At 39.6% G+C, this 25557-nt stretch overlaps 1 protein-coding gene across 1 annotated transcript in view; it reads right to left on the reverse strand.

The window, feature by feature from the left end:
- The window catches only part of LOC140858049 (uncharacterized), a 46681-nt gene extending 34546 nt beyond the window's left edge, over window positions 1–12135 (reverse strand). Inside the window, exons 1-6 of the mRNA XM_073257484.1 lie at window positions 11977–12135; window positions 11802–11910; window positions 6780–7018; window positions 6433–6654; window positions 6268–6360; window positions 6089–6172 (exon numbers count right to left, since the gene is read on the reverse strand). Coding sequence (XP_073113585.1) covers window positions 6089–6172; window positions 6268–6360; window positions 6433–6654; window positions 6780–7018; window positions 11802–11910; window positions 11977–12135 — 906 coding nt within the window. The remainder of the gene's footprint in view (window positions 1–6088; window positions 6173–6267; window positions 6361–6432; window positions 6655–6779; window positions 7019–11801; window positions 11911–11976) is intronic.
- Window positions 12136–25557: the final 13422 nt, after the last annotated feature.

Genomic DNA, 25557 nt, shown 5'->3' on the forward strand with positions numbered 1-25557 from the left:
TATTTTAAAATTTTAAATTATTTTTGGATATCCCTAATGTGATTTTCAAAAGTAGAGCTTCCATCTACTATGCTATAAAAATAATTAACATCATAATTCTAGGATGAGTAGACCTTTGATTTTTGATTTTAGATTTAGAATATTTAGAGATAAATTTTTTCTATCCTAGAATTAAATTTTACAATTCTCTATTTATGAGAAAGAATTTGAGATTGTTTATCGAATAATGATTTCGATCTTAGATTATTATACTCAAATATTTATCTCCAGAATATAATAAAATTTGAAGTTTGGACTCTTTTGATCATTAATATTTCTCTGACTGAATAGAAAAGATTGAGGTTATCTATTGATATTGACGATTATTCTAAAAAGATGGATTGGAGTTATTTATAATTTAATTTGATAATGAATCGATTAATTAAGAGTTGTTAATGTTTAGATAAAAAAAATTGATATACTTACTTAGAATAGAGACATTGATTTTGATTATAAGAAAAATATAGTTTTGATTTAGATCAATTTTTGAGTTATTGATTTTTATTATGGAATGACTTAATGATGAAATTTGCTTCAAGAATTAGAATATTTAAGAGTTTGAGGGTTTGAGTAAGAAAATTTCAATGATTAGAAATAGTGATATTAATTCAATCAACAATGATGATATTGATCTTTATGAAATGACTTAATGATGAAGTTGTATCGAGAATTAAAATATCAAAAGTTCGAGAATGAGATTGAAATGATAAATCTTCAATTTTTGAAAGTACGAATAAGAGAAAATATTTTGAATTTTGATTGATTAGGATGTCATAGTATAATTTACGAAAGTATATTTTTCTATCTTATGATGGACTAAAATTAAGAGTGGTTCATATTTTGAAATAAATAAATAAATAAATAAATGATGATGAATGAAGTTCTTATGCAAGAATATAGACATTGACCTTTTTCTATTCACAAGAGATAGATTTGATTTTAATTTGAGTCATGAGATATTGAACATTAATTTTTATAGGAAATGAGATCATAATTTCAAAATCTTGAAATATTGAAAATCTTTGAGATGTTGGTCTTGATAAATAAGAAAATGAATGGTTCCGTTTCAGGTAGATATTTGATGTACCGACTTTTTCCTTATGGAATGATTTAAGAATGAATTCATATCAAGAATTAGACTATTAAAATATTTATGGATGAGATTCAAGTAAGAAACTATGAAGACTCAAGCAAGAAAAATTTTAAAGACGAAATTTCTTTTAGAGGGAAAGAATGTGATAGCCCAACCAGCGCAAACGAAAAAAAGAAGAAGAGAGAAACAGGGGATCGGGAAGAAGACTCCCGGTAGGAGTCTTCTTCTCCGATCAAACCTCGGAGAACGGAGTCCTAGGACCACCAGGAGTCCTAGGGCTCTCTATAAAGAGACCTCCCCCTTCCTAAGAGATCCCTCACCGATCTTTTTTCCTCTTTTCCTCCCAAATTCCTCCGATTGAAGCCGTGGCCCTTGATCGTGCTCACCGCAATTTCTCGCCGGCGGGACCACTGGAGGCCGAGGTAAGCTTTCCTCCCCTTCCTCTTTTCTCCCCCTTCCTTCCCGTGCCGATGTGCACGCTCGCTGGCGACCGAAGTCGCCAGATTTTGTTGTGGAAGAACCTTCCTTTTTGTCATTTTTCCGTCGTCGGTGGTCACTGCCGATCACCGGTTTGACCTCCTCTTGCCGTCGGATCGTCTCCCCTCCTGCCGATGGCCGCTCCACGCCGGCTGCACCGTCGGTCGGCCAACCAACGAGGGGACCTCACGGTCCCCTGTTTCGGCCCAAAAGAAATCCACAAGAAAGAAGAAAAAGAGAAGAAGAAGAAGGAAAAGAAAAGAAAAAGAAAAGAAAAAGAAGAAAAAGAAAAGAAAAAAGAAAAGGAAAAGAAAAAAAAAAGAGAAGAAGAAAAATAAAATAATAATAATATAATAATAATAATAAATAGGATTTTCTCTCCTCTCTCTTCCGTGAAGAAAAAGAAAAAAAAAGAAAGAAAATAAGAAAGAAAATAAAAAAATAATAAATAAAATAAATTAATAAATAATGAGATAAATAATAAAATATGAGAAAAAGAGTTTCTCTCTCTTCTCTCTCTCTTCAGCTTGAACTAGTATTTTCTCTCTCTAGAATTGGACTTTCTCTCTCTACTTTCTCTCTCTAAAATTCTCTCTCTAGATTATTTCTCTCTCCTAAGATTTTTGAAAATTTTGAGAAGAATGATGATAAATTTAAATGATCCTAGTGATAGATTTTTGATCTGTGATCGTCGGACGGTACACCGACATCCACTTTGATCAGATCAGGTATTTTTAAGATTTTAATTTCTATAATTTTATTAAATTATCCACATGATAATCTTAGCATGATTTGATCTGATCGATCGGATTTGTTGAATCATATTGTCTGAAGAATTCAAGATGAGTCTTCTCTCTCTAAAATTTTCTCTCTCTAAAATTTTTTCTCTCTAAAATATTTTCTCTCTTGATTGATTCTCTCTCTAAAAAGGTTAGTGAATGAAGAAATTTTTTTTAATAGTCCTGATCTGATTCTAATGAAGAATCCTGATCCATGATTGTTAGACAGCGTACTGGCACCCACCTTAATCAGACCATGAATCTTTAGATTTGATTATCCATGATTTCGATCTAGTTATGACTTGATTTGATCATGTTGATTTCATCAATCGAGATATTGGACCAATCGTAATGTTGGATTGCGTCACCTGATCAATTCGAATTATACCTCATTGATTTCTTTCTCCTCTGATTTTATCTCTCCACTTGATTTTATGAAATCGATGAAGAAACTTCGGTCCTATCACTTCGAATCCGATTTGATCTGATAGTCAAACTTTGGATCGTTTAGGTTCTAATTAGATTTTGATTAGATAAAATTAGATGATCGGACCCAATCTAAATCGTTGAAATATGGTATTCGTATTCTTTCTAATTATTGAAATTAATTCTGTATAGGATTGTGGATGTTTGATCATGGGATATTGTGATATGATCTACGAACAGAATTTTTGGAAGAAAAATTTATAGAATTATGTGGATTTATTGGAATGCGTTCGAGGTAAGTAATGTTTCACTTTTTCTAGATTTATCGATAAATTATAATATATTTTTCTGACATGATTTGTGAAACGATGCATGAATTGGATGAATGGCATTTTGTTATGAAAATCTCTTATTTGAAATGTTATGATGAAGCATGATTGAACATATTGATTCCATGATACATTATATTGATTTATTTCGATACTACATGATTATATGTTTTATTATCGAAATTAGAATATGAAATATGATTTTTGAAGAATTATGATATAAAAAATATTATGAATTGACAACCTGACTATGTAAAGGACCCCACCAATGGGGGCATATACGTTGGCAATTGATTGTCCTGAGGGTTTATGTCGCCAGCGAGACCAGCGACATGTCGTCAGAGAGACCAGCGACAAACCGCCAGCGAGACCAGCGGTTCCAAAGGACATGACTGCCAAATGATTCGCAGCCTACCGCAAGCAGATACGCAGTATTATGACCCTGCCACAGAGAAAATGTGGTCATAGATCATGGTTGACGAAAAGAATTGAAGAACAAAAGAAATTGAAATCTCGAAAGAAACTTGAATTTTCGAAAAATAAATGAATTTGGCATGAATTATGTTGCAAAATTGAAATTGATTTCGAATTGATGAACTCTATATGCTTATTTTTCATAAATGATTATTTACTTAAATACCTGATGAAATCTGTTGAAAGTGATCATTGCTTACTGGGCTGTCTAGCTCATTACCTCCTATTTTACTGATTTTACAGATGTTGAGGAATTAAGATGATACAAGATATGAATGGAAGAGTGATTAGAAGCAGAATCTCTATACTTTTATTTTCGGTTGAAAGTCTTATTGAATTTGATGTAAGGACTATGAATCATTGTTTTTATTAAGACATTAAAGAAAAAAATTTAGGTCATTATGTTTTGGATTTAAATTAGTGACTAATTATTCCGCTATTGTTTTAAGATAACATGATAAGATGCATTGCATGCTTATAGGAAGAGTTTTCTATGAGTATGCGGTGGTTGCCATGACCCTCGATTTACAATCTTGGGTTGGGGGCATGACAGTTGTTATCATGGAAAAGAGGTCTAGGAACGGGATCCGTTTTCTTAGAATGAATGGGCTCATTCCGTCAATAACATTATAAAGTGAGCTTTACTTCAACATGGTATATATTGGCCCTGTGCAGTTCACACAAGAATTTTCCACCTCCATGGAAGCGTCAATCTTTGCTTGCTTAAGAGGATTTGGCCTGAAAAATGACCAGAAAACAAGAAAGGACTTTATTATGCTAATGACAAACAAAACATACTGGTAATGACCAATTAGCAATACACTACAAGAAATTTGATTTTTTGCGACGAAATTTTTTCGTCGCTAAAAATCTTATTTTCGTCGCTAAAAGTATTTGCGACGAAATATATCGTCACTAAAAATTTGTAGAGAAAGCCTCGTAGCAAAAGACCTTAGCGACGAAAATATTTTATTTCGTTGCAAAAAATAGTAAACCCAGACGACGAAGTTATGTACTGTATTAGCGACGAAAATATTTTGTCGCAAGAGCTTAAATTTTCGTCGCTAAAATTGCAACGAAAAAAAATTTCGTCGCTAAATATTTTGATTAAAAAAATTTTTTTCTTATTTTTTGCGACGAAAATGAATTTCATCGTAAAACTTAGCGACGGATTTCGTCGCAAAATAATTTGTCGCAAAAATTGTGACGAAAAAAATGTTCGTCACTATAATTGCGACGAAAAAAAAGTTCGTCGCTATAATAGTAACGAAATAAAAATTTTGTCACTAAAAGGGCGACGAAATAAAAAATTTCGTCGCTATAATGGCGACGAAATAATAATTTCGTCGCTATAATTGCAACGAAATAAAATTTTCGTCGCAAAAAGTTTAAATTTTTAGCGACGAAACTTTTTTTTCGTCGCAAAAATAGCAACGAAATAATTTCGTCGCAAAAATTGCGACGAAAAAAAAATTTCGTCGCTATAATGGCGACGAAATAATAATTTCGTCGCTACAAGGACGACGAAATAAAAAAATTCGTCGCCATAATTATGACGAAATAAAAATTTCATCGCAAAAAGTTATAATTTTTAGCGACGAAACTAAGACTTTCGTCGCAAAAATAGCAACGAAATAAAAAATTTCATCGCAATGAATAATAAATGTTTTACTTTTTTGGGTTCACAATTTTTTTTGCGACGAAATTAATATTTCATCGCTAAAATAAATTTTTGATAAAAAATAAAATTTGTATTAATTTTTCAAATAAACCTGCTCAAATACAAATTATCTGATCAAACATATTTTAAATAAACAGTATGTTAACACAATAAAAATATTCTAAGTCAAAAGACCAATTTCAAATAACAGAAAATTTCATAACCATCTTTGTCATATACAAAAATGTAAGTCCATACACCATTTTAAATTTAAAATAAGTACAAACTAAGTATGATCTGACTCATTGGCCTCGTTCCCTCCTCCAGGCGTCGATCCCTGACCCGATACGTGTCGCGATGGTGGTGCAGAGGCGGCATCATGTGACTGTAGAGGTGCTAACTCAGAAGCATCAATACCGAGCCGTCCCGCCACCGCAGCTACGATCCTCTCGAGCGTCTGACTACGATTCATCCAGTAACTAATCTGATCTTGCATCATGCTCATGGATGTCCTAACTGCCTCTGGCACCGATGCATCATCAGACCGGCCGGATGACGAACTGCGTGATTTTTTGGACCGCATGCTATGACCAGATCCTAGCTGCCGCCCGAGGATGGTATCCAAAATCGTATCATCTGTCATCAAACAAACCTGCTGCGATCCAGTATCACTATCAGATCCCACCTCCCTCGTCGCCTGCTCTCTCAATTCTAACATTTTTTCCTTCACAATAAATCAAATAAAATCATAAATTTTTTTCAAACTCTTTAAAAGTATTCAAAATGTAGAGTATTAAGTAATGATACTTACATGACGTTGCCTCGCCTCCTCGATCACGAACTCGCCACTCTTGTTTTGATAGAATTTAGCATAGGCGTCGACTCCGGATAGTCCCTATTCAAACAAAAAAAAAAGAAAAAAAAGATATCAAAATAATGTAAATATTTAATAAAAAGTTACAAAGTATGATTGCAAATGTAGTTACGTACCATCCTCTTCATTCCCTGTGCAAAAGAGGCACTTCCTTGCGTGTGAATAGAATCAATCTTGCTCCTATTCACCTTATTCGCCTCCGATCGTCGCTACAAAATACATACAATTATAACCAATAAAGGACATAACATAATTAAAAAAATTTGGAACACTAGACATACCTGAAATGCCTCACTTCCAAAATGCTCACATAACCACCGCCAATCGTCACTAGACCCAGCCCAATTTCTGTATGGCTGGGTCACAGGATCAATCCCCTTCGCCTGCAGCTCATTGCAGTATTTATGAAGCCTACATCGCCGATCTCTGTATCTATTTGCAGCCATTTTGAGAATAGTGTCCGTCACTTCTTCGTCAGTGCAATCCTCGAAGTCAATATTATCCTACACAGTAATCATACCAAAAAGCAAATACATGAAATTATTCATATAATAAAAAATTTATTTATATAACCAAAAATAATATGGATCATGTAATGATATGCAAGACATCCAAATTTAATTCTTACCCTGATGTGAGAGACTAGAGCATCACGGTATCGAGGAGCTACATGCTTGAAACTTTCAGCAGCCCACGGAAAATGATTCCACATATACAAACTGATCTCATTTGCGACGATACTAGCCTCTGTGCCAACCGGATGATCTCGAAATATATGTACCTTCGGTTTTTCATTGTGTGTATGCACATATTTTTCCAAAACAAGACCCCTACTAGGACCACGCACTGCACCTCGATGCTGTGTTCCTACATGTAAAAATTGATGAAATGAACATATATCATGTATCACTAAATGCATATAACAAAACAATATATATGGTTTATAAATTGATAGAGATGTACCTGTAAGGGGATGATGCTGCGGTACCATGGCCTCCGGCTGGGCAAGCTCTGGCTGAGCACTAGGCGGCTCTGTGGACTCGAGCAACTGAGTCTCATCTAAATCCTCTGACTCATCATGCAAAATGCTAAAGTGAGGAGTGTATCATCAAGCGGAGCCTGCTGCCTACCCCGTGAATGTCTACGTCCAGGACCAGTCATGATGTTGCAATGATTAAAATAATTTAAATCAGTAAGTAATCAAAAAAACTCAAGTATTACATGATATAATAAAAAAAAAAATTGAATTACTTATTCATATTAATTATTGTTCTCAGATTCTGAACTCGTGTCCATATAGTCATCTTCGACGGGAGTCATAGAAGACTTCGACCCTGAAGTACTATCATCATTGTCGTTAACGAAGTCATTATTGGATCGTGCTCGTGTCCGTGCCCTTATCGACGATCCAACAACAGAAACATCCTCAGGTTCATAGTCGTCTCTTTGTAATTGTCCTATGTCAATCGTATCATCTGGCACTAATATGTTATCTGGTGCTTGCATTTGATATGCTTCGTTTTCAATAATTGCACAGACTTCATTCTCAAGATGTTCATCGTTCGGGCATGTGAAAAGTGCAGGATCAAACAAATGCCTATGCTGAGCCCTTATTGCAACTCGCCAAGGCTCTTTCATTTTGTTATCATCAATATACCACACTAGTCTTGCTTGCTTTGTAAAAATATAAGGATCACTTTCATACCATACATGACCAGTGTGGACACTGACGAGTTGAGGATCTATAACAATTGGCCTGTGTCGTCCTAAGTCATACTATCGACACTTGAATAACACAATCCGTCGAAGACCACTATATCTCAACTCTATAACCTCATGCAGAACACCAAAAAAATCTATTATTTCACCCTTGTGCTCGCCCTCCACGCTTATTCCACAATTCTGTGTGGTTCGATCATGATCGCGATCTTCCGTTAAGAATCGCACACCATTGACTATGCATGCTGAATATACTGATACACGTCTGTCAGGTTTTCGTGCAAGTGCAGCTAAGTCATTACTGATACAGTTAGGATTGTCTATACGTAGCTGAGCTATCTACAATTAAAAGAACAATAAGCAGGTTAAATTTGACAAAATAAATACTATATAAACAAACTTTTAATCATGGATGAACATGAACATAACTTACCCGTTCGTCAAACCATGATGCGAATTGATTCCTATGTCGTGCCGCTGCTAATGTAGGATTACTTCTTCTGAGCTCACTTTCGTGTTCTCTGAAGTGATACAGTAATACCATGTATATTTTAATTTAGAGTCCACGTGCATTCATTGATATATCAACAAATAAAAATTAAATGTATATACTCACATCATGTAGGCTTCTACCTCCTCGCAATTGTTTAGCACATACCAATGCATGTCATCCGTTTCTTGTGGTGTCAACATTCGAAAATCTTTTTTACCATATGGTCGGGCAACATTGGAGAACACGGACAATCCATCGGTCAGAATCTCGTCAACATCAATATTCCACTGTGGCCTTGTAAATTTGGTCTCCACTCGTCGAAGGTACATAGAGCAGAACGTCAGACATTCATTCATAACATGTGCCTCTGCTATTGAACCTTCAGGCCGTGCTTTGTTAGTGACGGCACTCTTGTATTCACGCATCTCCCTATTCAATAAATTATCAATTGATATCACATATAATAAGAATACAATAATGAATAATAAATATTACAATATCATGCAATTACCTTTCAATTGGGTACATCCATCTTGTATGTACTGGCCCACCCAATCTAGCCTCATGTGGAAGATGAACAGAAAGATGCACCATGATATCAAAGAAGGCGGGAGGGAATATCATCTCGAGCTTACAGAGAGTAATGATAATCTTCTTCTCCAATATATCGATCTGACTTCGTCTCAATGTCTTCGCACATAAGTCTCGAAAATAAGTTCCCAGATCAAGTAACGCATCACACACATTATCCGGCAACAATCCGCGCAAACCAACTGGGAGCACATGCTGTAGAAGTACATGACAATCATGACTTTTCATCCCGACGATCTTCCCATCTTTCGACTTGATGCACCATTTCAAGTTTGAGGCGTATCCATCAGGAAACCTCACTGATCTCAAATATGAAAGAAATTGATTTCTCTCTCTTCGATTCAGTGTATAACATGCCAATGGCTTCACCAGCCTATCCCCTCGTCGAATCAAATGTAATTCCTTTCTAATCCGCATATCCTCTAAGTCAAGACGAGCCTTCACGGTATCCTTTGTTCTTCCTTCGATATTGAGAATGGTATAAAATATATTATCAAATATATTCTTTTCAATATGCATGACGTCAAGATTATGTCGAAGAAAAAGCATTTTCCAATATGGAAGATCAAACAACTTGCTCTTTTTTCTCCAATTTTCGATACTTGTTCGCACCCCTACTTGGCTGGCCAGACCCTTACCAAATATGACATCCTATGGGTTTGGTAACTGATTTAAAATATTGTCCGTAGACCAGAATCTTGACTGCGCACGTCGTTCATGCTTGCCATTGAACTTAAGACTTCTCCTCCATCTATGATCATCTGGCAAGAAACGTCGATGGCCGGTAAAATAAATCTTTCCGCGAATACGGTCCGATGTAATATCATCGTTACAAGTTGGGCATGCTTTATACCCTTTTGTACACCATCCAGAAATATCGCCATATGCAGGAAAATCGTTAACTGTCCAAAGCAATGCTGCATGCATACGAAAGATGCCTCCTACAACATGATCATATGTTTCGCATCCTTCTTCCCACAAATATTGTAACTCTTCGATCAATGGCTCTAAAAATATGTCTATGTCTCTTCCAGGAGCACGGGGACCCGGGATCAACAAGGCCAATAGATTAAAAGGTGATTTCATGCACTTCCATGGCGGTAAATTATAAGAAAATACCATAACAGGCCACATACTATAAGCAGTACTAAGATTACCATATGGATTAAATCTGTCTGTTACCAACCCTAGCCTGACATTTCGTGAATCAGCTGCAAACCATGGATATTCACGATCAAAATGTTTCTATGCATCTCCATCTGATGGATGTCTCATGACATCATCGTCCATATTATTTACCTCCTTATGCCACCGCATGTCACAAGCAGTATACCTCGACATGAACAATCGACGCAATCGTGGTGTAATCGGAAAGTACCGTAGAATCTTGCATGGTATTTTCTTTTTCTTCTTATCCTTACCATGACTTTCTTTCTATCTGCTTGAATGACAAATTGGACATGCTTGTAGATCTTGTTTATCCTTCTGAAATAGAACACAATCATTCGGACATGCATGTATCTTTTCACAGCATAGGCCCAAGTCATCGACTCCCAAACCGAGTCCTTTCAATAATTTTTTGGCTTCATAATGACTTGACGGAAGTAACTCTCCCTCTGGCAGTAAGTCCTTCAAAAATTTGAGCAACCAATTAAACGAGTTGTTTGACCACCTATCAAGTGTCTTCATGTGTAATAACTTTATTACGGCGGACAACAGAGAGTACTTCTTACAACCAGGATAAACATCACTTTGTGCATCTCTTAATAGACGCTCGAATCTATCATTTATAGATATATTAATGTCCTCTTCAGCTTCTTATCTCGGAATGGAATGCTGATGTTCTGCTCTCACTTCTACATTTACTTCAAATAATTTCGGATGAAGATCCTTTAAAATTTCTCTATCTTCTTCACCAAGTGTTTGTCTTTCACGACTGCATGATCCACCGACTGACGACGGATTTATGGGACTCCTGGACAACATGTTCGAGCTAGTCGGCAAATCTTCACCATGACAAGTCTATCTCTTGTAAGTCACATCTATACCGTGTTCGTATAAATGATTCTGAATATCCGATAAGGTACACCAAAATAAATTTCTACATCGACGACATGGACAACGAGCTTTCCCATCTTCTCTAGTATGATTGGACGCCACATTCATAAAAGTCGTCACACCCGTAATATACTCGGGACAGAACTTATCACGCAAAGACATTCAACCACGATCCATACCTACATATTTATGATGCAAACTATACAATCAATTTTATGTAATAATAGTTGACTAACGCCTTATATCTCCTACCTATAGGGTGATGGTCCTATTCCATTCAGGAACGTAAGAATTTAATATTGCAATACATATCTTGTATACCAAAAAAATTTCGGCAGCATTTCGACGCAGTTCTCCAAATACACAAGCATTAAAATTGTGCTATGTATCCAGAGAATATGATCGAAAATACCGACAAAACTCTGCGATATAGAAGCACATGTGTTGCAATATTAAATTCATTCACGTGCCCAAACTGTCCACGAGGACAATTCGAGAATAGTGTGTAAAGCACCAATATTTTTTTCATAAAAAAAAATATTGATTTTTGCACGCTATCCTCGAACGGAAATTCTAAGGCTTATAAATTTTTTATGCTACAATTAATATATTATTATTAAAAAAAAATATTTTAAAAATATTTTTAAATCATGATTAAAATTAATTATATCAAACAAATAATTATATCTAACATTATATCTAATTACTAAAATAATAAATAATTATTTTTAATGACTAAAATTTATTAAAAAAATTAAAAAAATATATAAATTAAAAAATTGGTTTCACCTTCAATCGTGAGCAGTGATGGTGACAATCCGCGGCAACCGGCGGTGGCGGCCCGGCGACGACGCGGCGGTGGCGGCCCGACGGCGATGCGGCGGCGGCTGCGGCGGCCCTACGAAAACAAAAAAACCAGACAGACTGAGAAAGGGAGGGAGAGGCCAGCGTGGCGGCGGCGGACGAAGGCGTGGAGCTGGCGAGGGGAGAGGCCGACGTGGTGGCGGAGGAAGGCGAGGACGGCGTCAGGCTTGTCGGGGGTGGTGATGTGGAGGAGGGATTTGGAGGCGACGAGGGCCTTATCCTTGGCCGGCGAGGAAGAATAGGAGGAGGAGGTAGTCATTTCGGCGGCGGCCGGCGAGGAAGAATAGGAGGAAAGTATGGAAGGAGGAGGAAAGGGAGGGAGGAGAGGTGGCCGCCACCTTCGTTTTATGGATTGGAGGGTTAGGGTTTCGATGGATTGGAGGGAACCGGAGGGAAGGAGGCAGAGAAGAGGGAGGATTCGGTGCGCGGAGGAGAGGGTGGCGAGGCGGGAGGGAGATGGCCGGCAAGCTGGGAGGTGGGCTCGATCAGCGACGGGGGGCGGGCTCGAGCGGCGACGGTGGCGGGGAGGGAGGGCTCGACGGCGGTGGGGAGGGAGAGAGAGAGAGGATGGTGGCGGGGAGGGAGAGGACTTATCGGGAAGGACGACCGGCGACCGGGGAACGACGACTGTCGCCGGAGATCGGGGAGGGAGAAGATTTGGATGACCGCGGCGGAGATCGGGCCGGGAGGGAGATCAAGCGGGTTTTTTTAATTAGGGCAGAATATCAAAGGTTTTATTTTTAATTAAAAAATATTTAGCGACGAAATAAATTCGTTGCTAAAAATAAATATTCTGTCGCGAAAAAATTTATTTTTTGCAACAAAAATATTTTCGTCGCAAATGATTAATTTTTGGCAACGAAAATTTAATTTCATTGCAAATGATCGAAAAATCAAGTTTCTCGCAACGAAACAAATATTTTGTCGCTAAAAATTCAATTTTTGGCGATGTAACTATTTTCGTCGCAAAAAAAATTTAGCAACGAAAAATTTTTCCATCGCCAAAAAAAAAATTTTTTGCGATGAAAAAATTTTCGTCGCTAAAAATCAATTCTAGCAACGAAATTTAAATTTTCGTCGTAAAATATTCAAAAATTTTTTAATAAAATAAAATTTAGCGACGCAATAGTTTCGTCGCTAAATATAAATAAAATTGGTTGCAAAAGTCTTTTTTTTTAGCAACGAAAAATCAATTTCGTTGTGAAAAATATAATTTTTTGGCGACAAAATTTTTTTTTGTCGCAAAAAATAAATTTTTAACTACGAAAAAAAATATTTCGTCGCCAAAAAAACTATTTTTTACAACGAAAAAAAATTTCGTCGCTAAAAATGAACTTCTAGCAACAAAAAAAAAATTTCGTTGCAAAAGATATAACTTTTTGCAACGCAATTTTTTTCGTCGCAAATACCTAATTTTTGGGGACGAAATTTAAATTTCGTTGCAAAAGCCTACTTTTTTGCGATGAAAAATATTTCGTCGCTAAAATTTCATCGCAAAAAATCAAATTTCTTGTAGTGATACTAAAGATTAGTTTCTATAGCCTTTAAAAAAAATCAGAAAGTAATTTGTGTGTACATTTCTTTATATTATTGCATTTCTACATATTATGAGTTAAGCTTAACAAGTAAAAATAAGTTAGTTTTTATATGTTTCCCTTTTTGCTTGAAAAAGTAGCATATGTGTACATTGTATCGAGTAGCTAGAGACTCAAATTCGACTCGGCTCAAAATACTCAAATTCAAATTTTGATTCAAGATCGATCAAATATTAATATTTAAATTCATACTCTACTTGATAAAAAAAAAATCAATACTTAAGATCGACTCAAATATCAATTGAACCATACCTAAGAGCTCCAATTCAAATTGGAATTCGGGCTTTAGTCATGATAAAAATATATGGTTAACATAAAGTATAATATTATATTATATTTTAAATATTAAATCAATAATATATTATAAATAAAATATAAAATTATTAGAAAATATATATACGATTTAGCTCGTGGGTCATTGAGTCAAATATTTTGCTATTTGAGCGTGACTTAAAAAATTATTTAAATTATTTGAGATCGGTAATAGTTAAATTAAATCGAGCTTAGATTCAAGAATAGCTCATGTGGTATTTGGCTTGTTTGCGTTCCTAATACATCTCGTATGCTTATAAGGTGGGGGAAGAAAGCAAGGGAAGGACCTATGAGAGTAAGGACTGACAACAATACCAATCACATCAGGCTGCATCATGTACACAGGACACTGAACCACGCACAAGCCTTTTTGTCCGGTGGACACGCCATATTTGCCTACTGCGGCCAGCACATTTACATTGTCCATTGCCCATTAAAGTGCGTCAAACTTAGCAAGCTAGCATTTAGCCTAAGCCCGTTGACACCTCAAGACATTGTTACCATCATGAGACAATATTATCTTAGCACCTGGAAAATGGAATGCTAGCCACCCAAGGTAGCCAAGTTATTTTGTCTTTCCAGCATCTTTCCATCATCATCACTAATCAAAAGAATTAGAACAGATTTTTAAAAATGATCCTCCTCCAACTTCCCTAAGATATTCTTCTAAACATAACTCATCTTTCACCCAAGTGAGGTAATATATATTTATTTCTAGCAATAATACAAGAGATAACAACTGGGAAAAGTTAGGAAAAAACAAGAGGATCCTAAACTAAGGAAAAATGCGTGCCAAATAGATAGATATAGAGAGAGAGAGAGAGAGAGAGATTTTACTTGGGAGCTATAGTTGTTCCAACTTTTTGAACTTGGGCATCACGTTATGCACAGAAATCTCCCGTAGGACCTACATAGATTTGAAGGCATGAGTATGGTATCAGCGAGAAAACGTATAGGATATGCTAGATGGAAGCTATGAATCATTTTGTTAATTGGAAATATCTTTATTGTGAAAATACTGTTCGAAACTAAATGCATCAAATGGTGCTAACCGATACCAAAAACAGGAAGAATTCGTGCTTTGTTGGACAAGATTTTCTCCAAGGGGCCCACTTAGATCACTCCATGACTCGTGAAATCAGAATTTATAAGCAGAGAGGACCGAAACAAGGGCCCACGAATCGAACACCACCTCCCATCCAACCAGGATTTGATGATATATAATCATTTAAAGATAAGTGCTGAGATATATAATATTTTAATTGGTGTCCCAAGCATTTCGCTTTCCCGTTGGGGCCGTTCATGTATGCTTTCACATAGCTTTCAAAACCGACCAACAAAGCTTATCGTCCTTTGCACACTAATTTTCAAAGGGAAGCTTCCAGGGTTATCGCATATCCCCATCTCTCACTTAATTTATCCAACGTTGGCAACGTAACTTTTCATTTATTTATTTACTTTATTTTATTTTCATGGGTGTGGGGACTGGGGCCCCCTGCAAGCTGCTTTGGGCGATCGAATTTCCAAGATTCCATACACGAGTTTAGACTTCGTTCACACCGCTTCACACTGGACCCTGCTTTTTGGACTGACACGTCAGCAGTGTCTGACGTCAACGTTCGATGCTCCGAAAACGTCATCCGCCACTCGGTAGCCGCTCGGCCGTCCCTTGCCGTCCGTTAGTACCCGGATCAGTTGTGGGGTTGCCAACAGGGAATATCCTCCAGGCGAATTATCAGCTGCCACCTAATAGGTTCCCGATTCGCTTTGCCTGCCATGCTTTTGTTTCTCCGGTAGGTGATTTGGCTGCACTTTGATGAAATAAGATTGCTCATCGTAAAAATATAGTGGGCTTGGATTTTCAAAATTTGTTTGTGGACTCCGCTTATTGTCTTGAAAGATGGTCTACCAGCGTGTGGAGGCTGAAAGTCTTGGGATTTAATTTTTTTTTTATTAGAAGGGAGATTTTGATCATCAAGCATGCAACCAGATTCTTTATCCAACCAAATTATTTATGGAGCAGGATGATGAGAACTCAATATTGGACGTGAAGTCAGGATTCAAGATCTGGACTGTCGAGATTGCTCCTTCATCTGAAAGAAAATTTATGCCCACACCCTAGCAATTTTGTCCCAAATCAGATGGTTGATTGGGGATAGGGGATCGGTGGATGTGAGTCAGGATACCTGGATTTTTATTTTATCTCTTGTTTGTTGGCTGACCTATGTCAACATAGAGATGGATGATCAAGTTCGAGACTGTGACTTGCTCACTGTCGATGGTAGGATTGGAGAGCACAAGACATCACTCATCTTTTCGATGGCCCACTCATCGATCGGATTTTCACTATCCCGATTTCTATCCTTCGAAGCTAGGACTTGAGAGTGTAGGACCGTTCATGCTATCTAAGAGCTCCCATGAGAGATTTGTCTAAGATTTTTAGGCCTGCAATGAGTACTAGGATTGAGGCAGTCTGGATCTGGAGAGTGGCTGCTTATTCTAGGATGAGGCTTTTTCTCTAAAAGATTTTCTTGACTTCTGATGCATATGTTACTCAGGGATAAGGGGCTAGAGGATGAGCCAATAAAACATGTCTTCCTGCGATGTCTGAGAGCGAGGTTGATTTAGAGGACGGATGGTTAGCCATGAGAGAAGAACAGCAGCCCTGGGCTAGATCTCTTCTTAGATGCAATCTGTTGGAATACTGCTGAGGGGTCATTGTATCTGGAGGAAAGGATGGCATATATTGCCTACTAGATCTAGCTCTCCAGGAATGGCTTAATCTTCGAAGTCGAGATAGTACTCGCTCATAGAGTGCTGGAGAGAGTCTTTTACTTGACCGCAGAATACAGCCGCTTTGATACCATCGGCCTGTTCCTTAATGACTCCAATTTTTGGGGCTCCATACTGCTCCTGCAGTGATCCAGAGAGTTATCTTTATTTTCTGGAAGATCCCTCCCTCAGGGTTTATCAAGATTAAATTTGATGGTAATGTCAAGAATGGTAGGAGTGGTGCTGGCTTTATCAACTGAAGACTGGATATCAAATTACTGATGGCAGGAGATTTACATCTTTTTGAGCCTTCCATCCTAGGTGCTGAACTTCGTACTGTCTGGACGAACATTATCTGTGCCAAGCAAGAGATATGGGCTGAGAGGATCCTCATTGAGGGAGATTCTATCACCATGATAGGCTAGATCTAGGACAATATGATGCAGTTGGAGGCCCATCCACTCCTTCACGATATTCGGACTTATCTTCGTGACTTTGCTGCAGTGTCTGTACTCAGCATATCTTTCGGAAGACGAGAAATGCCGCTCATTGGATCACTTCTTATGTGGCTCAACACACTGATGATTGGATTTGGCATTAGAATCAGACATGCCTGTAGTTTTATAGGATATTTTATTTTTTTGATCTTATGTGGTGTGGTCATACTAGATTAGCGTGAGCATCCGCTTGCACCCAAAAAAAAAAAAAATTATTTGGTTGCCAAATATTTTACTCTAGTAATAAATGATTTAGTTTTAAGCAGACTATCTTAGTATATTTTAATTAAGAGCAATATTATTTCACTTTTTAAGAGTGAATTTATTCTGAGTTAACTGAATCAAGTGGTGGAGCAACCAACTAAGAAATTTTGTTCCATGCTAGAAAGGCAGGCAACTATAAATTTCATGTTTGATTCGTTCTCCTTTAAAATTGATGATATGTAGTCTATATTAAAAAATATATTTTCCTTATTAATGATAGTCAACCATCATGATTCCATTCAAGCATTTCTTTTTTTAATTCTAATTATAGATGAATGTTGTAAGAGCAAATGCAAATTTTGGTAGAGCAGCATTAGATCCAAGTCACTAGCATTGATTTGGAATACTAAGCAAAAACTAGTTCTAAGTAGTAATAGATGTAGAAGTTGCGGACTAATATAATTTGTTAATTCATTAGGTGTTGATCCCGGTAATTTAGATTCAAATCATGTTTGTATCATAATTTGGCTACACTAACCTAGGTTATGTCTCAAAAAGATAAAATAATAGCAAAGTGTACTTGCATATAGCAAGTACAATAGCATTTTGTGACACATCATTTTATAGATTTTCTACTGATTTATTTCACAATTTTTAACAACTTTATATTATATCTCAAAATATATAATAATAATAATTTCTTTTTATAATCTTTTGCACTGGCTGCCAAATAAGAAAAAACAATTTGATTTCAGATGAGACATACATCATTCGACCGGCAGCCATGAGTCACTATCATTTTGATAAGACTCCTGAAAAATGCATGAAGAAAAACTGTGATAGCATCTTGCTTGTCATTTGCAAAAGATTTCGCACGCATTTGATCAACTTATGCAAGAAGAAAATGCTTGTCGAAATCAAATATGGGAAAATTTTAAGGAAAATGTTTGTTGAAACTAAACATGACATCAATTATATCAACAAATTGATATGATCCAAATAAAGTATAAACCTTATCGGTTATTTCTCAAGCTCTTTTTGGGTTTTGGTGGCATTGCTCTTCGTACAACATCATCGTGTATCCACTTAAGACTACATTTGCAGCAGGTCTATAGGCACTTCGATGAAAATAAATATCCTGCATATCAAAATTAGATTCCTCTGTCATATGGCAACCAAATGTTTATCACATGTCATTTTTTATAGCTTTTGATTAATAGGCTATTGAAAGTGTTGCGGGCAACTCTCTCGTCGCCTATCATCAAAAATGAGAACCTACAAAATAATATCCATACTAATCAGAGTTATCTCCGACAGAGATCCTCTGATCCTTAAATCAGAGAAAAAAACTGGGCAACAGTATTTTTGAATGAGAAAGATGGCAGAGCTCAATTCGAAAGTGGCTTTCTGATGCTGTTGCCTTACCTCCTTTTTATAAAAAAGATAGTTGTAACTGTCGAATATGATCCTGCATTTTATGGCGTAGAATCATTAGGCTGTAATCTCATTGTGGGTTATTAATTCTCACGGATTACGCCACGATATTTGAGGGATAACTGTCCATGACAGTTATGATATGTCGAATGAGTCGGCTGACTATGCATCGGGGGTTGACCGTCGGTTGAGAACTCTGAAATACCGACGATCGAGATAGTCCACTATCTGTAGTATCCGAACATCGGTCGTTTGCCGATCTTGAGTCGGTGAGGTGTGTTCGGTTGGTCGGTTGAGAGTAGTGTCAGCTTGCTTGATTGATGTTCGGTCGGTAGTCATTTTCAGGATCATGTCTGTTTGTGGGGCCAGAGTCAGGTGTCGGTCAATCTGCGCTGGAGATCAGTCGATTTATGGAGGTCGGTTGGTTTATCCCAACAGTTGCCCCTCCCACTTCTGAGTTCAATGGTGAGTCGCCGCGTGCATCGCCACATGGTCAGTTGCCTTGGACGAAAGGAGTTGTTGTCTATCATGTCGAATCCTGACTCTGGCATCACATTCTCTGGAGTATGATTGATCAACCACTTTGTCATCTTTGAGTTATCGTATCAGCAGGAAGATCTGGTGTCAGGCGTTGTTTGTGGAAGATGAGCCGACGTCAGGTATTATATCGGGAAGGTGAACTGGCATCGTGCGATTTAATTCTGGCATGTAGATCTTCGCCACGTGTCAAGGTGTCACTGGGTCGGAGTTGTGCACGCGGATGGAAGTGATGTGGTTTAATCTGGTGCAAGTGCATTGAACCGTCAGATCGATAATGGGTCCAGATGCTACCACGTGTCATCATTCGGTGTGGTCTCAATCTGGCTGCTTTTATTTGGGCCGTTGGGCGTTCTTCTATATAAAAGACTGCGATCAGCCAGGTATCCATCCCACATTTTGTCTCTTCTGATGGGAGAGCTCTGCCAGAGAGCTGCTTGAAGCGAAAATTTAGTGCAGGGGCAAAATGGTAATTTTAAAACTTTTTCAAAATTACTATTTTACAGTGAAATTATTAATTAATCTAATTAATTAATACTAATTAACCCTATACTATGATCTAAATATGATACAACAGCATGCATTTAAATTTGAAATTCAAATTTGAATCAGTAAACCTTTTACAGTACTGTATTCAGAACACATCACCTTTTGCGGGTAGTCGATCACCGCAATCTGATCACCGTCGGAGGGCTCTGATCGTTATGCCACAGCCACACAAATGTCTGGCCTCTGTGGATCATCCACACGAAGCTCCCGTCTGATCAGCTCCTCACGAATGCTAGTTCGTGATTTCACCCTTTTAATGGCAGATGTTGATCGAACTCCTTCGATCGATGTGTGCCGACTTCTCGGATGCTCCGGATCATCTGCACAGTTGCTTGAGAGGCTGATGGATCTCTCTCTGAAATTTGGTGGACTCACGACACTCGTGGCACACCAATCTCACTTCCCGAACCCTAGGTAGAAACCCTAGGGTACACACCAAAAACCCTGCGCCCAATTTTCTCTCTTTTCTTTCTTTTTTTCTCGGAAGGTTTTGGACCTTCACCTTATGCAGAAGCCTTCCTCACACCCCAAAGTTTCTCTCCTAAAATTTCTACGTACGTCCCACCTTTTTCCTCTTTTTAAAATAACGTCGAACGTGTCTTATCCGCGTGAGAGGATAAAGACAAGAGGTTACACATTTGAATTCAAATCAAATTTGAATTCAAACGAAAACCAACTTATCCCTATCCTTTTGGGCGTGAGAAGAGAAGGGGCGTGGCTCTTTGTGCATAAAAAATATTTCACGAGAAACCTTTTCTCGTATAAGTAATGTGGCGCACAAAATGGATAAGGATGAAAGGGCAAGTGATAAGTTATCCATTCAAATTCAAACATGCTTTGAATTTGAATGGCTAACTAATTATTTTATCCATCCATATGGTGCACAAATGAGGGCGTGGGGAAGGGTTTTGCGTGAGAAAAATTTTACGAGAAGTTTCTTCTCGTGAATTCAAATGGGTGCAAGGAAGTTGGGTGTCGCAGGGAATTTAAAACAAGGTGGTTTGATTCAAATTGAGCCAACCTAGTTTAAAATAGGTTAAGCACAATTAGACCAGATTAAATCCAACATAATTAGGCTTAATTAGACTCAATAAAATTCTAATCAAATCAGAAATTAACTAAACCTAACCCCTGATCAAATCAGAGACTAAACCACCTTAGCGATTAGGTCAACATTTAACTTAATCGGGTCAATCCAAACTGAATCCAATTCAATTGGACTTGATCCAAAAATAATTACTCAATCAAATTGAGTTAATTAGTGATTAAATCACTAATTAAATCTCTCATAAATATTGAATCCAAATCCGATGGGCAATCAGGCATCAGAGACCATCGATTGAAACCCTGATCAAAGAGTTCAAATTTCAAATTCAAAATTTGAAATTCAAAATTTTGACCCCGGTACCCAAAATGTGTGGAACTCATGATTAGAGAATTCTAATTCTCAATCATAGAGTCTCAGATAGATAAGACTCATAATCAGCCATCAGATCAGAAAGGAACCTCTAATGTGTGTGACCCCGCAGGTTCGAACCTAAACCGGTAGCACAGGAACCAATTCCTGTACTAATCGAAGTGACCATCTAGCAATGGTACCCGATGACCGGATAGGTCGAATAATCGCAATCGCAACATTCAGAACCTACGTGAATATGGTTACCGTATAATTCATCCCTTTTGACCCCTGTGTTTAGGACGACTCAGGGTTAAACTGTCAACCCTGATGATATCATCCGAATCGTGCTCAACTCAATTAGTCCTGTGACTCCTCACTAGGACTACCCTGGCCAAAGTTTTGCTAAATTGAAACACGACTGTACACAGCTCCTAAACTGGAGTGGTCAATCCCATCTTGACACACGCACCGACAAGTCAAGTACTTGACTACACCCAGCAACCTTCCGTCACTGAATTAGAAATTCAGGTAGTCCAGTGCCTAAGTGCAGTGAGTTGCTTGCAAGTCACCGTGGCGATCTCAGGTCGGAGGGATATTTATACCCATATCCCATCGGAGTAAATCTTGACAGCAGAAATAGCTCCGGAGTTGGTCACGTTCAGTGCAGATGTACCATTACATCTCACCTGTATGCCATACCAGTGTCTCCACACTCTTTGGTTATGAGGATAACCAACCATATGGCACACAACGACCTATGCTCGATAAACGTTGTCGTCCTTGGTAACAACGTATCATTTGGTCGCGAATATGTTTAAGGACTAAGCGACAAATCCTCCTTTGTCGAGTCTAAATAGTCCTAAGAACTTCACCACAACACAGGAGTTTATTAGAAGATGAAATATTTATGATGAAAAAATATCAAAATAATTTTTATTTATTTATAATTCATGTACTAATACAAAAAGGAGCACAACCGTCAACAGGCTGACGATTGGCTTTGGGACACTATTCCCAACAATCTCCCACTTGGCCTAAAGCCTATCGGTGCAGTATCTAATACCCATCTTCGACTTGTAGTCGTTGAACTCCTTCACCGCAATGGCTTTAGTGAATGGGTCGGTCAGGTTCTCCTTCCCGTCGATCTTCTGAAGGTCGACGTCACCTCGATCCACGATCTCCCGGATGAGATGGTAGCGGCGCAGAATATACTTCGTCCACTGGTGTGCCTTTGGTTCCTTCGCCTGAGCAATGGCTCCAGAGCTGTCGCAGTAGAGCAGAACTGGACCAACAAGGGAGGGTGCTACTCCGAGCTCGGTGATGAATTTTCTCAGCCACACCGCTTCTTTGGCAGCATCTGATGCAGCAATATACTCCGCCTCGCATACTGAATCAGCCACAGTGTGCTGCTTGAAACTCTTCCAGCAGACAGCCCCACCATTAAGGGTAAAAATAAATCCTGACACACTCTTGCTATCATCGCGATCAGACTGGAAACTAGAGTCTGTAAACCCTATAAGTCTCAAATCCGATTCACCATATATAAGCCACTGGTCCTTAGTATTTCTTAAATACTTCAGGATGGTTTTAACAACCTTCCAATGATTCTCTCCTGGATCAGATTGGTATCTACTCACTACCCCCAGTGAGTATGCCACATCTGGTCGTATACATGTCATGGCATACATGATAGATCCCACTGCCGAAACATATGGAATCCTACCCATACGCTCTCTCTCTTGAGGTGTTGTCGGACAATCCCTCTTCGAGAGAGAAATTCCATGGCCTATCGGTAGATAGCCTTTCTTGAAATTTTTCATGCTGAACCTTTTCAGCATAGTATCAATGTACGTGGACTGGGATAAGCCAAGCAACTTTTTGGATCTATCCCTATAGATCCTCATCCCTAGGATGTAGGAAGTTTCTCCCAGATCCTTCATGGAGAACTGTGACGATAGCCAAATCTTTATTCCCTGTAATGCAGGGACATCATTTTCGATTAAGAGAATGTCATCCACATACAATACAAGAAATACTACTCCTGGACCATTAGCCCACTTATAAATGCAGGGCTCTTCTCCGTTCTTAACGAAGCCATACGTTTTGATCGTCCTATCAAAACGTATGTTCCAACTCCGAGATGCCTGCTTAAGTCCATAAATGGACCTCTGTAGCTTGCACACCTTAGACTCATCTGTGGATGTGAACCCTTCAGGTTGTATCATATACACCTCTTCGTCCAGCTCTCCGTTTAGGAAAGCTGTCTTCACATCCATCTGCCAGATTTCATAGTCCAGATGGGCAGCTATCGCAAGCATAATCCGAATAGATTTGAGCATTGCCACAGGAGAAAACGTCTCGTCATAGTCTATACCATAACGTTGACGATATCCCTTGGCAACCAGACGGGCTTTATATGTCTCCACCTTTCCGTCTGCACCCCTCTTCCTTTTGAAGACCCACTTACATCCTATGGGTTTTACTCCTTCGGGTGGGTCAACCAATGTCCACACATCGTTGACCTTTATGGACTCTGTTGGGTATAAAATACCCCCAGCCGAAGTCCTCCACAGAATCAACGACTCCGCCAACAAGGCCGACCTCAAAAGAAGACTCCGCCCGGACTCTTACGGAAGCCGGGCTTCATCCTCGACTCCAACGGCTGCAAGACAGACTGCGCCCGGACTCCCACGGGAGCTGGACTCCGTCGATAACTTCAACAGCAAGTAGACTTCGCCCGGACTCCTACGGGAGCCGAGCTCCGTCCTCAACATCAGCTGCCGGTAAGCCCTGTCCGGACTCCTACGGGAGCCGAACTTCGCCTCTGACTTTAATTGCAGGGAGACTCCGCCCGGACTCTTACGGGAGCCGGGCTTCATCCTCGACTCCAACGGCTGCAAGACAGACTGCGCCCGGACTCCCACAGGAGCCGGACTCCGTCGATAACTTCAACAGCAAGTAGACTCCGCCCGAACTCCTACGGGAGCTGAGCTCCGTCCTCAACATCAGCTGCCGGTAAGCCCTGTCCAGACTCCTACGGGAGCCGAACTTCGCCTCTGACTTTAATTGCAGGGAGACTCCGCCCGGACTCTTACGGGAGTCGGGCTTCATCCTCGACTCCAACGGCTGCAGACAGACTGCGCCCGGACTCCCACGGGAGCCGGACTCCGTCGATAACTTCAACAGCAAGTAGACTTCGCCCGGACTCCTACTGGAGCCGAGCTTCATCCTCAACATCAGCTGCTGGTAAGCCCTGTCTGGACTCCTACGGGAGCCGAACTTCGCCTCTAACTTTAATTGCAGGGAGACTCCGCCCGGACTCTTACGGGAGCCGAGCTTCATCCTCGACTCCAACAACTGCAGACAGACTGCGCCCGGACTCCTACGGGAGCCGAGCTCCATCCTCAACATCAGCTGCCGGTAAGCCCTGTCCGGACTCCTACGGGAGCCGAACTTCGCCTCTGACTTTAATTGCAGGAAAACTCCGCCCGGACTCTTACGGGAGCCGGACTTCATCCTCGACTCCAACGACTGCAGACAGACTGCGCCCGGACTCCCACGGGAGCCGGACTCCACCGATAACTTCAACAGTAAGTAGACTCCGCCTGGACTCCTACGGGAGCCGAGCTCCGTCCTCAACATCAACTGCCGGTAAGCCCTGTCCGGACTCCTACGGGAGCCGAACTTCGCCTCTGACTTTAATTGCAGGAAGACTCCGTCCGGACTCCTACGAGAGCCGGGCTTCGTCATCAGTCCCGATCGCTGCCGAACTTCAGCCAACGGATCTGCACTCCCGAGCAGACCACGGTAATGGGCAACACGATCCTGCTCCACTCCCTGCGGCGGACCCTACGCGACCCCATTACCCCCTGACAGGCTGTATTAACGACCACGATCCTGCTCCACTCCCTGCGGTGGATCCTGTGTGATTCCACCACTCCCTGACAAGTCACGACAGCGGACGTCGCTCCACTCCCCGTAACTGATTCCACGTGGCGAGCCATGGCGATAGCCACGATTCCACTCCACTACCCTCCGTAATAAATTCTTTCTGACTCTGGGCGGCCCACTGCCAGACGGTTACGGATGTCGCTGTCAGGCTACAGCCCCCTCCACCTATAAAAGGGACCCCAGATACGTTATTCTATAAGCTCATTTCTTATCCCAAAACTCTGCTAAATTCTCCATTCGAGTGCTCCATTCTTGTTGAGGCAGAGAACTGACTTGAGCGTCGGAGGGTCTTGCCGGAGCAACCCCACCTCCGGTTTAGACTTCCCTTGCAGGTCCTGGCGGCGACCGCGACTTCCCCGACTCCAGCTTCTCCGGCGCAAGCGGATTTTTGCACCAACAGACTCCATTTCGGATTTCATGGCCTCTAGCCA

This window comes from Elaeis guineensis, chromosome 5 (assembly GCF_000442705.2).
Source record: "Elaeis guineensis isolate ETL-2024a chromosome 5, EG11, whole genome shotgun sequence".
Classification (NCBI taxonomy): domain Eukaryota; kingdom Viridiplantae; phylum Streptophyta; class Magnoliopsida; order Arecales; family Arecaceae; genus Elaeis; species Elaeis guineensis.